The 16977-nt window shown below is 37.6% G+C and overlaps 1 protein-coding gene across 2 annotated transcripts; it reads left to right on the forward strand.

Annotated features, from left to right (window-relative positions):
* Positions 1 to 4728: 4728 nt before the first annotated feature.
* LOC123745293 (uncharacterized) lies at positions 4729 to 16693 on the forward strand. 2 transcript variants are annotated; one of them, XM_045725684.2, is made up of 5 exons: positions 4729 to 4870; positions 6900 to 7857; positions 8624 to 8762; positions 10681 to 10884; positions 12915 to 16693. In XM_045725684.2, the coding sequence occupies exons 2-5, from the start codon at positions 6915 to 6917 to the stop codon at positions 13291 to 13293; spliced, it is 1665 nt and encodes a 554-aa protein (XP_045581640.2). In that variant the 5' UTR covers positions 4729 to 4870; positions 6900 to 6914; the 3' UTR covers positions 13294 to 16693. The 2 variants fall into 2 exon arrangements, with proteins under 2 accessions (XP_045581640.2, XP_045581641.2); XM_045725685.2 differs by lacking the exon at positions 4729 to 4870 and adding an exon at positions 5039 to 5229.
* The last annotated feature ends 284 nt before the right edge of the window (positions 16694 to 16977 follow it).

Raw genomic sequence — 16977 nt, forward strand, 5'->3', positions numbered from 1 at the left:
TAGAAAAAATTGTCAACCTTTCCCCTCAATGAGTGTCAGTGGAAACAAGTCACTCTTCCAGTCAGACTCGGCGGCCTTGGCGTCTGCATTGCCACCCAAATTGTTGTCCCGGCCTACCTGTCTTCCTCCTCGGCATCGGATGATCTAGTCAATAAAATTCTACCAAACAACCTGGGCGACTCAGCAGGGATACATGAAATGCAACACAAAATGGGATATCCTGACAGACCCAGCATTCAGACCAACCCTGCTGAAAGCCAAGAAACAACCCAAATGGGACAGCCCATTGTAGACAAAGAAGCCACAGTTTTGCTGGAGGCAGTAACAACCTCCAGTGATCGTGCGCGCCTCACAGATGTGCGGGCTCCTCATGCAGGGGACTTCTTTTTGGCAGTCCCTATGTTTGCGACAGGCAAACATAGGGACTGCCTGTCTTGATCCACAGCAGCTCCATATTGCAGTCGCCCTCCGTCTTGCTGCCTCAATCCACACTGTATATAGGGGTATTTGTGGCAAGGCAGATGCAGACGAGTATGGATCACTGTGGAAAATCAGGCGGTTGGCACTTACAACACGACGAAGTCAGTGATATCATTAAGAGGAGCCTTGCCTCTGCCCAGTGTCCAGCAGAGAGCCTCTCACTATTGAACTGTAACTTTGTTATCTTTGCTGGCCAACCAGATGGAATCACACTGCGCCCATAGAAAAATAGCAGACAATTAACGTGAGACTTTACTTGCATATCCACCTTGACAGCCACATACATCAACCTCTCTGTCGGTCATGCAGGAGCCGTGGCCACACACAGAGAAAGAGACAAATCAACCAAGGACAGGTAAATAATTCGAACGAAGATAGATCACCGGTACAACTTCGTTCCAATAGGATCCGAGACCCTTGGTCTATAGGAAGAGTGTGCAAGGAGGTTTCTTAAGGATCTTGATTCCAGGCTTATCGAAACAACAATAGACCCCTAGAGCGGTAAGCTTTCTCTTCCAGCGCGTCAGTGTAGCGATCCAGAGGAAAAATGACCATTACATCTTGGGTTCCTGCCCGGTGTCGGAGGAGTTCGAAGAAATCTGCAGCCTCTAGGATACAAACTTCTCTTTATTTCCTCTTAATGTTCACATTTTGTAACCAATCAGCTGTATTACAATGTAACCTGGTATAATAAAGTATACAACATTAATAATAAAAAGGGGTGGTAGGAGAAGCGAATACTCATATGTGTTTAGAGTCCAACGCAAAGATGTTCTCTGAATGCTCTTTTTTCCCTTCTCCGAGGCTATGGGTCTCCGTGAGAAATTATATACCTTCTCCCCTATATATTTCAAATATGCTGCAATAATGTTTTTCCTGATTAATCATATTAAACCGTGGTAACCGATGAGTTAGCCAAAACTTTGGCTCGTAAAAAAGGAATTATTACGATCTTGGATTGCTTCAGAAGTGTTTGACTCAGTGATTGTTTTTTTTATTATTAACACGCTTAGGTACACACAGCAATGTGCTTCTGTCCTAATTCTGTATGAGGTATTACAGAGTATAGATCAAGATCTAGCTATGAGTTTATCTAATATTCTCGTATTAAAGAATGGTTAGACATATACATGAAATGAAATACGATTGCGTGGCTAGCCTGATATTCAACGTTAGAATGTTTGCTTGAATTTTCCTGAGGGCCCACATTTTTCTTGTGGCTTCGGCCGGGACAGGAAAATGGCGGCTTGTCAAATGTCCCCCCTGCCTCCCCCCCCCCCCCCTCTATTTTTCTAGATGATTTTTTCAAACTGAATTTTGAATTGCAGTACGTCTTTAGCGGATAAACGGCTCCATGGGTTCACAATCCTATGGATGAAACGGCATCTCATGTTTTCCGTCCTATAGTGTGGCTTATTGAGGTTGCTGCATCTGTCATTTCTGGTTTTGGCGAAGGGAAACTAAAAAAAAATAGAGTTGTAAAACAAATCCATGACAACAAATTTAGGATGATGTACTGAGCATGGAACTGAATTTACAGAGTATTGGGGCTATAATTTCAGCCCTTAGTGAGTTACTGTAGATGTATTTTGGCGATTAGACTGAGAGGTGTGGATGCTAATGAAATAATCCATTCAGTTGAAGTAGGTAGAAATTAACAATGTATTTTGAGATACAATAATAGAGAATATATGAAAACTCTATTGTATATATTGCTAACAAAATATAATATCGTGTAGAATATACTTCGATACAAAAGAAACATATAACACCATTAGTAGAATGCAACGCAAAGGCAGCAGCCCCCAAGATATTGTTCTGCAACAAAATAACTGCTGTTGATGTATTGTACTTGCAAAGGGAGTCACATAAACATACTGGTGTTGACGTGACCTGTCGTGTATCTGAAACAAATTATGACAAGCATCAAGTTGATTTAAGAGAATATAGGAAAAGCCAAGGTATCTATAGTGAACAGCAGTAATACACTAAAACATTAAGCACGAACTCACCCTCTGCATGTGGTAAGGAAAAGTCCACATGGAAATGAACCAACGTACACAAGATTAAGATTAGGGTGTAAATATTACTGGCAATACAGTACCTATATATCCGAAAAAGATTATGAATGAAACTATACAGTATGCTCAAACACTAGAATAGATCATTACATGTTCTATAGATATACTGTTGAATGCCCCTCGCTCACACACAGGATCACAAGAACCTGCACATATAAATAAGTAAACTTGCAATGTATCACAAATTATATTGTTTGAAAATAGTACGATGAAACAATTCTTAAGTTCAAAAACTTTGCACCAAGGATGCAATGATAAACTTATTTAAATTAAATGTGCAATGATTGTAGTTTAATGCTGTTATTATGTACAACTGAATGGTTAGGGTGGTGACCACTGCTACGGTGCTGGAACCATGTGTATTGGCATTTGCCTTTCCATTGCATAATATCAGCAACGTGGAGAGGGGGGACCTGCTGCATGGGTAACAGCTTCTCCAAATCGACCTACCCAGGCTTTGCGCCCTGGAGCGCAGTTAACTCCATAGTCTGCAGAGACTGAAGGATGCCTACTACTACTATGGACAACTTAATTATAATAATTATGATATGTAATTAATTTATTTTAATAATTTAATGTAATAATTATAAGTCAGATGTATGTCCAGTGCAGGTTTATTTTTTAGCCTCCTGGCACTTCTAATAAACGAGTGATGTAATAGCTTATGCTATTCTATCTATTTTAAATGTATTTTATCAATAAATTTCATTGACCTTGAAGGATGCTTAGGGGAAGGAGAGGGTAGTCAGGGAGAGGTGAAGGCGGTCAGGGGAAGGTGAGAGTGGTGACCAATGAATGGTCAAGGTGGTGACCACTGATTGGTAAGGGTGATGATCACTAAATGGTCAGGGTGGTGACCACTGAATGGGTAGAGTGGTGATCACTGAATGGCAGGGTGGTGATTGCTTCGTTTTTTTTTCATTTGTCAGAAAGTTCTCACCAAATTGATTGGGAGAGGGCTTCCTCAATAACAAATTGTAAGACCATTTTCAATCGAAACATTATTAAATCTGCATTAATACATATTACAAAATCATGTAATTTGAACATTAGTAGTGAGCTGTATAGTATACACAGATCCATGGTCTATTGATCAGTTAAAGGGCGATTTGAGTGGACTTGATACCCATTTATCTCAATAATACCTTATTAATATCCCATTAAAGACATTGTTTCTCACCTCACCCCATTCCTGCCTAAATATCCACACCACTGAATTGTAAATCCATCCTACTGAAGATGTATTATTAAATACGAACGAAAATACTTAAGGAAATTTCTGTCTTAATCGTTCCTTCATGGTCTGACACTGTTATCATATATATATAAAATACAGTGGTGGGATTAAAACAAACACAGAGGTTGGTAGGCCTATAAGGCCAGCACTAATACAATACCTGCAAATTATCCACTGCAAATTACCTCAAGCCTATCATCACTCAGCATAATCTGTTGTAATCTGTCAGAACTATAACAAAATCTGTTTTCAGACAACACACAATCCCTCTGTTTAAATTCCTTAACATGCTAAACATACACTCCACACATTCTTATGTGATATTTACATGTACAAAACCTTGTTCCTAAATGCTAATCTTTATCTGACGTTTCCTTGGCAGGTGTAACAGAACCCATGAGCACCACCTCTTTGATATCCCCATTTAGTTCATTTATTATGCACCCCATACCCATCTTGTGGGGGGTGGATATCCACAGTCAGGCAAAATATGTGCAAACACTCCATGCAAATAAAAGGGCCCAGTCTTTGGAATTCACTCCCTCATGAATTAAAACAAAATTCCAACCTATACCTTGTTCAAAAGTAAAACCAAAAAGGACCTAATTACATCATCATACGTAGTTTCCTACCTTGTGCTTCCAACTCACACTGTTCTTGTACTACCCACTTCCCCAATATTACCATGATTACCAATATTACCATATTACTATTACCATTACTTAAGACTAATTAAGTACTTCATCTCTATCAGTGTAATCACCTCTGTCAATTTATATTGTTGATATAAAACCTTGCTACAATGTACCTTTTCACCTTACCTGATATGTTAGATCAGGTAAGTGCCCGAAATGTTATGCGTGTTAGTGGCTTTGCAAGAATGTAAAAAATATCACTCTAATATAATCTCCCCAACCCATTGTACTTTCTTGTAAATAAAATAATATTATTATTATCATCATTATTATTATATGTTGGTTCAAAATGAGCGGGTGTTGTGGAGGTGAGCAGCGGCTACAGTAGCGGTGAGGCGGCCAGCTGGGTGCCTGCTGCTGCTGCCTCTCCTCCTCCGGTAATACTGCCTCTCTCTTACCTTTCTCTGCCTCTCTTTACTCTCATTAACATACCTCTTAACTCACCTGGGAACAAGTCTATGCTTCTTCATTTCCACTGGGTTATGGTGGGCTCTTTAACGATGTCTTAAGCGACACCATGAATCATCTTACACGATGTGTGGGGGTACAGTGTGTTGAGGTGGTGTTGACCACTGGCTGTGGATTATAATGTTGTATTGACAAAGTTTAAGAAATGAGAACTTAAATGTTTGTGTGTGTGTGTTGACAGGGTATTAAAGGGTACGGGGAGTGTGTTGTGTACAGAGGAAGGTGTTTGTAATGACTCACTCACAGCACTGAAGCTGTTTACATTCCTGTGAGTAATCAACAAGAACAGTAATAGCTTCACTATTAGCATGTAGTAATAGGGTCCAACTTCTGACCCAAAACGCTCAGACCTTATCGTCATCAATGGTATCACACTGTCAGCAAATGTCACTGATTGCAAACATATTTTTGGTCTGTTTTAGGACAAAATGTTTCACTACTTTGCCTGAATTTGCATAAGGGCCACTATCTCTTAGTGACTTTGAAGGGGGACAGAAAGCTGGTAGCTTGTCAAGTGTTTTCCCCCCCATTACCTTTTATACATGTAGAATATGATCAAATCACACAAGTGTTTTGACAGCTGGTTTACTAATTATCAAAACTATATACAGTACATATCAAATCAAATGTTTATTCAGGTAAAAGTACCTACATAGAGGATTAGTTACATACATAATGTTGGATTTATACCTAGAGGTAGTACATACAGTACCTAAAGCCACTAGTATGCATAGTGTTTCGGGCAAGCGAATATATAATATTATATATTAGGGCATAAATATATAATTGGCAGGGCTAATAACACTGCAAACCAGAAATGACAGGGGCTGATCTCATTCAATCTTTTTAAAGTACTGTCCTGAACAATTTGGAGGATATTGATCCAGACGACTACTTCAGAAAGTAAAATGTAACACAAACAAGGAGCAACAGCTTCAAGGTAAACAAGTCACAATGTAGGACAGGAAATAAGAGATGCTTTTTCACCCACAGTTTTATAAACCTATGAAACCGCCTTCCCGCTGAAGCCTTAAATGCCAAAACACTGCTGAATTTTAAAGCATAGCTTGATAAAATTATCAGGACAAATGGGGGAGGGGAAGGGACCTTTGACAAGCTGCCGGCTTCCTGTCCTCATTAAGGTCACTAGAAAGATATTGGCCCTTGGGTAAACTATGGTAAGGTATTTTCTCCTACCAGAGACATGCTGGCATTCGTTGCTCACCAACATATACACATTACCATCTGTCCTCCATGGACAAGTTAAAATTTTTACCATTGGGTTATTGACTACTTGACCACAGGCGATTAAATTACTCCCTTACAATGTGAGTGTATTAGGTTCTGTTGGGTTGACTTAATAGGTATGATCAAATTGTATACGACAGTTCAACAAAACTTGCTTTTTGGTTGTTAAAATCATATACGTACTGTATATCAATGTATTAGCTTACTGTAGGTTAGGCAATATTAGGCTTAGTTTGGATTAGGTTGGGTAAGGTTAGATAAGTTTTAAAATCCATTGGTAAACTGTCTTGTGTACTATGTGACTTCTATCCATTCAAAAAGTTTAAACCTCCATTGGTCTCTTTATCTAATGAAGCCTATCCACAATCTGTATGCTAGGAAGCTACAGGGCATTTAATTCTTAAGACAGTTTTCTATTTTAAAATCTCCATAGATTAACCTAAACCAACCAAACTTAACACAGTTTTATTTGTTTTTTGTCATTAGTATTGTATACAGTAAAACAACTAACAGTACTGTATGATTATTTATAATTTGTCATTTAATTTAGCATATCCCTGATTTTAGTCTAATTTCTTGTCAGTTCAGTATCATGAATGAAGTTTGTTAAACTATTCATATTTTTTCTTGAGGAACTATTTGTGATTTGGTGCTTAACCTATTGCATATAACCAAAATTTCTTATTACAGGACATAACATCTGAAATGGAAGAAAATGGAGTAGCTAAAGGAAACCATCCCTCAATCTCAGATAAGAGTATTCATACTATTAGTGTTGATAAAGACTCCTCACAAGTTTCACCAATATCAAATCCTCCTGTATACCTGCCCTCACAAGATGCTGGAATTATGAGCAGTGAAAGCAAAACCGTGCAGGAGGAAGGGCAATATGTGAGGCAGCGGCATGCTGGGCAACAGGAAAAGGAGCAAATTGCAGAAGTATGTAACAGTAATGATGCTAGATTAGATTTGCTTGATGATCAGTCTCACACTCAGAGCAAGGAAAAATCTTGTATAGAAGAAAGAGAAGAGGTTGAAGATACTGGTTGTCCATCAGATGTATGTTTGATTAAGAGCAGCAGAAAAGAAGAGGCAGAAAGGGATGAAGTAAAAGAAATTACTGATGTGGCTGATAAGGAAGGAATTTCAGTTACTGATATTGTCAGTAATTCAAGCAGTGCAGAATATGTTACACACACTCTCTCCTTCCCACTTACTAGTAAAAGCAATGACAGAGAGTCAGTGTGTGACACTGAGTCAGAATCTCAGTTATCAATAAGCCTGGTGTCAAGTTCGGACTTGTCTGGTGGAAAGGTCAAGAACAAAACTAAGAAGCATAAAACACCTAAATATGGTAAGGATGGGAGGAACTCCGATTCATCTGTGTCTTCAAAGAAAAAAGGAACTAGTAACAAAACTCGTATTAAATCCAAGTTCGCTCCTGGTAGTTTAGAATATATAGAAGAGAGATTATGTGGACGTATATTTTCTGGCTGGGTAGAAGAACGAAGGTGGGTTGAAAGTTTGCGTTCCTACCGGGATGTAATAGAAGTGGACGAATGGGAAATAGAAATGAACCAGCAACTTAAGGCCATCATCAGTAGCATCCCTGGTGTGTATGAAGGAACCAAGTGGATAAATTTAACTCGTAAGTCATTATTTGATTATCTTTTTATTTATTTATTTATATATATACTGTACAAGGTACTTTGGGTTTGTGAGACAATATAGCATAGATGTTTTTACATTCTTGTCAAGCCACTAACACGCATAGTGTTTTGGACAGGTTCTTAATCTAACAAATAATTTTAAATAGGTAATCTCTGACAAAATTGAAAATGACCCTGTTTACAGTCATTGTTTACACATGTATGTTTATACAGTACATACCTACAGTATACATTAGTCATTGACCCTGTATTGCAATAGATCAAGACAGCCAAACCTCATCTCCGATACATATGACTGAGAAAAATTTAATTCTCACTGTAAATTATGGTTTTCTGCATAAGAACTCGGGAATTTTACACTGTTCTTCATTGCAATATTTATTGTAGATGTATTTTGTTCCTAATAATCCCAGGAACTTTTTTTTTTTAATTTTCTGCTACTATGACTCGGTTATTTAACAGACAGTTCATGTTGGCTGTATGTTAAGACCCACAAAAGTGGAATCTGTTCACTATTTTTGTCTTAGGGTTAGGCATAATTTGCTTGGCATCAGCCAAAAATTCATGCTTTAGACCCCAGACCTCTCCTTAACTTGTGGCTGGGATCCAAGACTGTTAACTGTTATTTGCTCTAGTTTGCTGTATTTTTACTGCATCACAAGACAATGAGGGTTGGCCAAAACTATAACTGAAATACTTGTGCATCTTCAATATATCTAATTCTGTTGCTGTACATTGTTTCAGCTCCTGGGGAGAATTCATCATCCTACTGTTTGTGGATCTTGTTGCCAGCGCCTCCAATTCCTGGTCACTACTGGTACACAGTCACAGGAGTGCAGCTTGAGCCACTGTTTGGCCTTAGAATTTTAGTAAAAGAAATTAGGTGAGGAATATTGTGTGTCTTATTCTTCTGACCATAGTTGTTGTTGGTATACAAGTTCGCTACCATCACCACCATTACCTAGCACCACTGGTCAATAGTATCATTAATCTTTGCTCTGTTTCATACTTTTATTAATCATTGCTCTGTTTCATTTCTTCATTAAATGGGGAGAAACATCCAGAAGAAAGATAGGAGGGCATTATAACAAGAGAAGGTTAAAAGATGATCAAAATGACTCGTCTATTCAACTTGTATACTTGTGATCATACACTTAAAGTATGATCATTATCACACCAGCAAAGCAACCACAGTAATACAGCTGACTGTTAAATAACACAAGTTATGTTCCTGGAAAACGATGTGTTAAATAAAAATATTTTATTTATTTATTTATTAGCGGGTGGATGTTTATGAGTGAGTACTTGCCTGGTTGTGCTTACAGAGGTTGGGCTTGACTGATTGGTCCAGCCTCTCAACTGTCAATCAACTGGTGAAAGGTCAATCACTCAACTGAGTAATTACCTAAGTGTAGTTATAGGATGATTAGAGTTACGCTCGTGGTGTCACGTTTTCCCAGTACAGTACTTTTTGTTGTATAATGCTTTGAAACTGCTGATGTTTTTGGCCTCCACCACCACCTCACGTTCCAACCGTCTACCGCACTGTTTACAAAAGAAAACTTTCCAAGATATTTTTGGCACCATTGTTAACTGAGCTTGAATCTATGTTCTCTTGTTGTTTAAGTTGCTGGTTTCGGGAATTCCTATTTGTTAATTTGGTCAATTCCTGTTAGTATTTTGTAAGTGATCGTATCTCTCTCTCTCTATTCTATCTTCTAGTTTTGGCATGTTTAACACTTCTAGTCTCTCCTCGTAACTCTTATTTTTCAGTTCCAGAAGCCATTTTTTGCATGCCTTTGCACCTTTTCTTTGCTCCAGACATCTCTATTTACCATACAGTACATAAGTATTGTACCTGGTAGTTAGGCAATTGTGGATTGCATCCTGTAAAAGATCTGTCGTTTGCCTGGGGGGGACCTTGATAAGCTTAACAGGCTTCCTGTCCCCAGCAATGGGAACCATGACACCTGTCACAATAATGAGGCTATTTCTGAAATTATTTTATTTTTTGATCCACTGTACTTAATTTGCATAAAGAAAAGTACATCTGGTGAGATTTTGGGTGAAATAAGAAATAAAAATTGGCTTTAAAATTTTTTATTCTGTTAATGTGTACTTACTTTGTTAGATCTTGAGTTATGTCCACCCCAAGTCCTTTTATTTCAGAAGTGGGACAGTTGCCTTTGTTTCATCCTATAATGTATTTGAGGCCTTCCAATTCCTATTTTCATAACCTTGCAATTGTCAGGGTTAAAGTCTAGTAGCCATTTCTCAGACTATCTCTGGAGCATCTTGTCTAGTTCATCTTGCAGTCGTCCTCTGTTCTGATTTGTCTCATAAGATAAGTATTGTCAACAAACATTAATATGAATGCACTTGCTTCCTCTGTTAAATTGTTTTTATAAAATATATTTGGAACAGTATAGGCCTAAGTACCAACCCTTGAGGTACTCCAGTCATTTCCTCTGTTCTGATCTCTCACCTCTTACTATGTCTGTTTTCTTCCTGAAGGGCACCCCCTGAAGAGCCAAACCCCCCCCCCCCCCTTTGGTTTACGAGCCATCTCTGGGAACGGATTAAATTAGAAAACCACTGTATCAAGTTGTATATATATATATTAACCCTTACATTGCTCCAATCACTATTTGGGATTACAGTATCTCCTGTGATTTTCCCCATTTGATTGATAATTTTTGTCAGGCACACCATGATGTAACACTTTAAAATAGTTAAGCAGTTCAAAGGTTAAGTGGGGTTCTGAATGACTAATTTGATCTATTTATGGCTGAAATTTGCAGGTTAATTCATCCACACGATGGAGAGACAGCTATAGCTCGACAAAAACGACACCAAAAGGTTACTCTGGGTAATTCCAACAGTCTTCAAACTGTTGGAGAACAGCTCCTGGAATATGTGAAACAAGTTCGTCAGTTGAACCTGTCTGACATTTGCTCTTCACTTAGCTCAACAATTACTCTTGGTAATATAAAAGAAATATTCAGGTAAGCATATTTAAGTTTGGGTAAATGTTTCTATGTGTGGTTTCATAATGTCATCCAAGAATACAGTTACTAAATATTTGGGATGCATTTGTTTTTAATTTGTATAATATACTGGATCCTAGCTTAAATCCAGAATTTGCATTATAACATGTTTGACTTTACATGCACCTTTCTAAGAATTAAGCCTAATTTTTTTGTTTTTTTGTTTTTTAGATTTCTAGAAATGTGTAAAGGATTGTAATGCATACTTCTACTCTGTTGTTTGACTGTCACTATTACTCTTGTTTTTTCTGATTAAACGTAAACTTTTAATATGCATGTTATTCGGATATTTCAATTCTGATGTAGTTGTAGTTATTAAATATAGATTTTCATATATTGACATTAATGAGGTAATCCATTTGAATTATATTAGTGTTTAATTACCAGGGGTATATCATTAGCTAGACACAGGATTCAAATTGACTGCCATTAACTTCATAATTGTGTTTGAACCATCAGGCAGACTTTGACAGTGGAAATGTTTGTGATCGGAGTGTGACTGAAGCTTTCTAGCATAGGTGGTTAGTGGTGGGGGTGATACTGTGATACTTGTTGTGGTAAACTCAAGGTAAACCTACCATGATGCTGTGCTCCAGGGTGGCCTGATTACTTACAAACATACCATACAGCATACCCTCAAAGTGATATGGGTCAAGGCTCAGCCACCAGGGAAAGTAATCCCATAAATAAACTTTCTAAGGGTATAACTGCTCCCTCCACACTACAGTACCTTGCAGTGATTTCGGGTTTCAACGTGCCTGTGACCTGGTCCCCGACCAGGCCTCCTGGTTGCTGAACTGGTCAACCAGGCTGTTGGATGCAGTTGCTCGCAGCCTGATGTATGAATCACAGCCTGGTTGATCAGGTATCCACTAGACACAAGGAATAAACCATATTGATTCTTTACAATTTAATCTTCACTGTAGCCCCCTTTACCCATAACAAAACCCCCTGGCACTACCTATTGACATTATGTTAATGCTCAGTACTACCCTTTGGACAGAGATCCAAAGTTACTGCCCGAAACGCTTTGCGTAATAGTGGCTTTAGGCATTGTATGTACTAGCTCCTATCTATAAAGCCAACAAACTTTGTAAAATCTCTTTATGTATGTACCTTTGCCTAAATAAAAATTATTATTATTATATATTAAAGATACCAGCTCACAAACAAGATACTCAGGCAGGCCCAAAACCTTTGAAGGAAGTACACTTAAAAATATCCCTCACTCCCCACAATACATCAATGATCTTCTTCAAGCTTACTCCACTATACTGTACATAATAACTGGAGTATGCCTGGAGTTGCATAAGGTACATATAGTTATCAAAGTAGACTGGTGTCCCAGACTAAACACACAGATTTATCTGAGGCAATTTCCCAAAAGTAAAAGACAAATGACCACTTCCAACCAGTCCAGTTCTCGTGTTCATGTTTCCACGGTGCCTCAGAGTAGCCCCAACTGATCACACAGTAACAGTCTACTGTGAAGACGATAAGCCACAATAACATGTCTGAAGATATGATGACCAAACCACACATCAATCATATATAATGTACCCTTCTGGCTGTTTATTAATTAACTAATTTACGCATTATCTTAAAACTAGCCAGGAGCTTACATGGCAATAATTATGCATCTGGCAGTGATGCAGGATCAACTGTTAGCGACTCAATGTATTCATGTTATCTGCTTGCCAAATATCATGTTTCATTTCCGAGACTACTCTGGCCGTAAGAGTGGTACAGTACTTTATATAAATTGGGCTCTTGTGTAGATGGTTCTAGTGTTAAAAATTTTGTAACTGGTGGGCAATCAAAATAAATCTTAAGGTTTTGTGCTATTACAGCTGCCTTTAGAGTTTTATAAATACAAAGATCCATTATCATTCCACTGTCAAGAGCTCCATGGTAATTTATACTAATTTAAATGTTTACATTCAGCTTTCTTTAGATGTTAGGTAACATTCAAAACTTTTTATTGGCAGGTTCTTCATTGTACTGGTTATGACGTTGGTAATTGGTCTTTTTTCCTTTTGGAAAGAAGCTCACAATCTTGGACTACGTTTCATCCGTGAAGCAGGCATCTTTTTCCATCATATCACTCCATTTCTACAGTCTGTACTATCTTTTGTAGAGAAACTAGTTGGTGGTATGTACCTGTTGATAGCCATGGTATACCGTGATTGGCGGCGGCCAAGTGCACCGCCACCACCATACCCCCCAGGAAGCCAGTCACCTCGCTTGTTTATTCAGGGTCCAAGTCCTGCGAGTGCAGTTCCTCCCGGTGGATCAAGGTTGGTAAAATATGTGCCTCCAGAACAATGGGTCTTTAGAAACCAAAACAATGAATCATCTCCAAGGTGAAATTATTCATACTCACCACCATGTCAATGTTAATACCAAGCTGTGTTCCTTAATGCAATTTTTCCCTATACCTTTACTTGCCTTATTGAAGGTAGGCTGTGAAAAATGTCTTTTATTTGGTGAGGTTTCGCTGCACAGTATGATACTTGTACTGTTCTATTAATATTTGTATGTATTTCGCTATTTAAGCATATACTATCCTTATTTCAGTGTTTATTTTAAGTGTCTGAATGATTTAGTGTTATGCTCTTATTCATGTGGGTAATGTTCACATGTAAAAGTTATGTAATTTATTATATATCCATAGAGGGTAGCTTTTCAACCTGATGAACAAGTTGTGCCTTTAACTAAATATTGATACAAACTTTACTATGAACACAATACTTAGTACTAGTCACCTGGTTTGTGTAGGGATTTTGTGGTTTATAAAGCAAGTTGTAATTTGCAAGCTTTTCTTATCCACTAAGTGTGTGTGTGTTTGTGCTAGTTTATTGTATTCTATCGTACCATTTTATTATCTTCCTGGTCATACATTATACTGTACATTGAATGGCTTGGTGATTGTTTGGCATTTTTACTTGTACTTGCAAATTAAGGTCATAATATCACTATCGTCCGGCGGCGACGTAGTTTGCATCCATTAATAATCTTATGGATGTCCAGCGGGATCAAATTTTGCGTCTGAAATTAAAATATTTGTTAAAATTCCATTTATTTTTCAATTATAATGGGACTAGTTTTAAAATGCGTGCCTTTAGATTGCAAACAATTTGATACCTCAATGAACGACGTAGCACGGCAATTGAGGTCAGAACACTAGAAAGATTATATACTTGTTTGGTGATGAGTGTCCAAAAATATAATATTTGTTAAAATTCCATTTATTGTTCGATTATTATGGGACTTGTTTTAAATTGTGAGCCTTTATATTGTGAACAATTTGATATCAAAATGAACGACGTAACTTGAAAATTGATGTTATCAAACTGAAAAGAGTAAACACATTTGTGTGAAAGTGTGCCAATGGGTGCTCGCTCACGGGTAACGGTCGGCCATCTTTCGGCTTTGCTGCGGGTTGGGCACACGGGGCTTTTAGACTTTATATGCATATATTCCTGTAGGGAATTCTATTGCAAACAAATTGATACCAAAATGAAAGTCGTAGCACGAGAATTGAGGTGACAAAAGTGAAGATAGTATACACATTTTATTGCTCTTGCACGCTCACGGGTAACGCTTGGCCAATTTCTGAGTTTGGTGCAGGTGGCATGCTGGGCTTTTGGACCTTATATGCATATACTCGTGTGAACATTTTGATACCAAAATGAACAATGTACAACGAAAATTGAGGTGATACAACTGAAAAAGAGTATACACTTTTCAATGTTGCTGCGCGCTCACAGGAAACACTCAGGCCACCATGGGGTAGTCTGGCGCGTGCACGCCCAGAACGCAAAAGTGATATAGTGATACTTGTCTCTTTAATTATGTGCATTACTCTGCAGTAATGCTATCTAACTACTTTGCTATACAAAGTAAATAAGAAGTACTATAATACTATTGTTGGAAATTGATTTTGAGGTTTTAGTGAAAATACAGTCGATTCCCAATGCTATGTGGCTTTAAACATAGTAATTTCAGTATTCTGTTAAAAAAAAAAAATCAATATTATTACCCCACTCCACTTTCATGGGATGGGAAGGCATCACCTCTTAAGGTAACTATAGTATATTTTATTATACAAATTGGAAAAGTACTTTGCAGAGACCTCCCAAATTATTTTTGCCACTCGATAAAACATCTTTTTGAACATTATGAAATTTTCCAGTCACAAGCACAGTGCAGAATAAGTGCAATATACTTGGAAGGTGCCACAATGAGAAAGTATGGTCCAAAACATTTGTAAAACATGAAATGCAGGTGTAGGAACCTAACCTACAGCTAACAATGTGGTAAACCCCCGGACTATTCTCTAATCTGTTTTTAACCCCGAATTCTGTGATAAATGGGATAGTACCAGAAACCTTGTACTGAACTGTAAATGCAAAATTGTGTTTACTGATTCACTGCAAAGTGTGGGCCACCTGTATCTTGCATCACAACACCACAGAGAGAGCAGTGCTACATTTAGCATATCATCCACAGTAGCATCCAATTGCTCCATACAAATAGTTTAGTGCTGCTTATGAATTGTGGTGTTTATTCAACACCACATAAACATGCACCCATACTTTATCATTCATGAACTAAATATTCCTAGAAAAGTACAGTACAGTATACACCCTGACATATTAAAATTTATTTTGTAGTCTTGTAAATAGATCACTCAATTCTTTTGCTCATATTGACCCAGCCCCTCAAATTAAAATAAGAATTGAAACGATTTGGTTGAATATAAGTACAGTACTTGGACCACCATGACAATCTACAAGTGTATGAGAGCAGCCTGGGGGTGGCGACCAAATAAAATCTTAATTTTTCATCGGGTAAAAACAAATTAAAACATAGGATCTTTGTAAATGTTCTCGGTGGCTTTACTGTATCCAAACCTTCTCCTCCTTGGCCAGTTTTTCAATGAAATTCGTCATTAACATGATAAAAAGCAGTATTTAATGATATATATTTTTTTTTTTTTTAACATGACACTATACCTTGTGGTTATCTGCGATGATTTCGGGGCTCAACGTCCCCGTCCAGGCTTCCTATTACAGGGTATATACTTAATGTTTTTTTTTTTCTAACTTCTTGGTTGTGGATTTCATCTTTTTTTCCCACAAGGTTAATTTGTTAAGCAGTACTATATTCTGTAGCACCTAGAAAAATGCATCTTTACATAGCATTGAGAGTCGACTTTCCATATTTAGAGTATTGGGAAACACAAATAAGTGTCTTCACATTGTGTGTTAATCTGTGAATTTGTGATCACTGCAGTGCCTAAACATTAAGTGATGGTTTTACCTTTATGTATAGGCATTTCCAAGGTGTTGGTGCATTGGGCATAAGGTAATGTCAGTTGACTGCACCCCAAATACATAATACTTTTTTAAGACTTCTCAGTGTCTTATGTGTAAAGTTATTTGTAGCATTTTTAAAAGGAGTCCTTTTCTAAGTCAGTTTCAGAACTGTTCAAAGGGCAATTCTGGATTATCAAAGATTTTTATGATTTTCTTGTTTATATGCTCTGAAAGTGATAGGACCATTCTTTTAAATATGACTGATTCTTTTAAATATAAGACTGGTCTGTGTGATTTTTAGGCTAATACTACTTAGGTCAGTGCACAGAACATTCTCAGTCTTCGCAGAGTTGTTAAGTCAGGTGTTGATATGGAGCTGTATCTAATTTGTAATATTCTTTCATAATTTGTTAATATAACAATATAAAACACAAGTCAATAAGTCATTCTATTGTATGATTATGTCCCAAGATTTACAATTTTGTACTGTTTTAAGTGCACGCTAATATTGAGAGGTGTGTTGGAGGGAAAGGGGGGGATGGGAAGGGGTACTATAACATTAGTATACTTGGCTAATGAGTATATTGTAGTTACAGTATTACAGTATTGTAACCCATGAAGCTTTACAAATCAGTCTGAGATTTGAGAAAGTAGTGGAGTAGTGAAAGTATTTGTAGTAGTAGTAAATTCTACCCTACCTTTGTGGGAGGAAAGATGGGCAATATAGTTG

Source organism: Procambarus clarkii, chromosome 44 (assembly GCF_040958095.1).
Source record: "Procambarus clarkii isolate CNS0578487 chromosome 44, FALCON_Pclarkii_2.0, whole genome shotgun sequence".
In the NCBI taxonomy this organism is placed as follows: Eukaryota; Metazoa; Arthropoda; class Malacostraca; order Decapoda; family Cambaridae; genus Procambarus; species Procambarus clarkii.

Bases quoted from the DNA above. Each gene is read 5' to 3' on its own strand.
- LOC123745293 (XM_045725684.2), top strand. From the start codon at position 6,915: ATGGAAGAAAATGGAGTAGCTAAAGGAAACCATCCCTCAATCTCAGAT. The intron at 8,763-10,680 runs GTGAGGAATATT...TGAAATTTGCAG, and splicing joins ATTTTAGTAAAAGAAATTAG to GTTAATTCATCCACACGATG. The intron at 10,885-12,914 runs GTAAGCATATTT...TTTTATTGGCAG, and splicing joins AATATAAAAGAAATATTCAG to GTTCTTCATTGTACTGGTTA.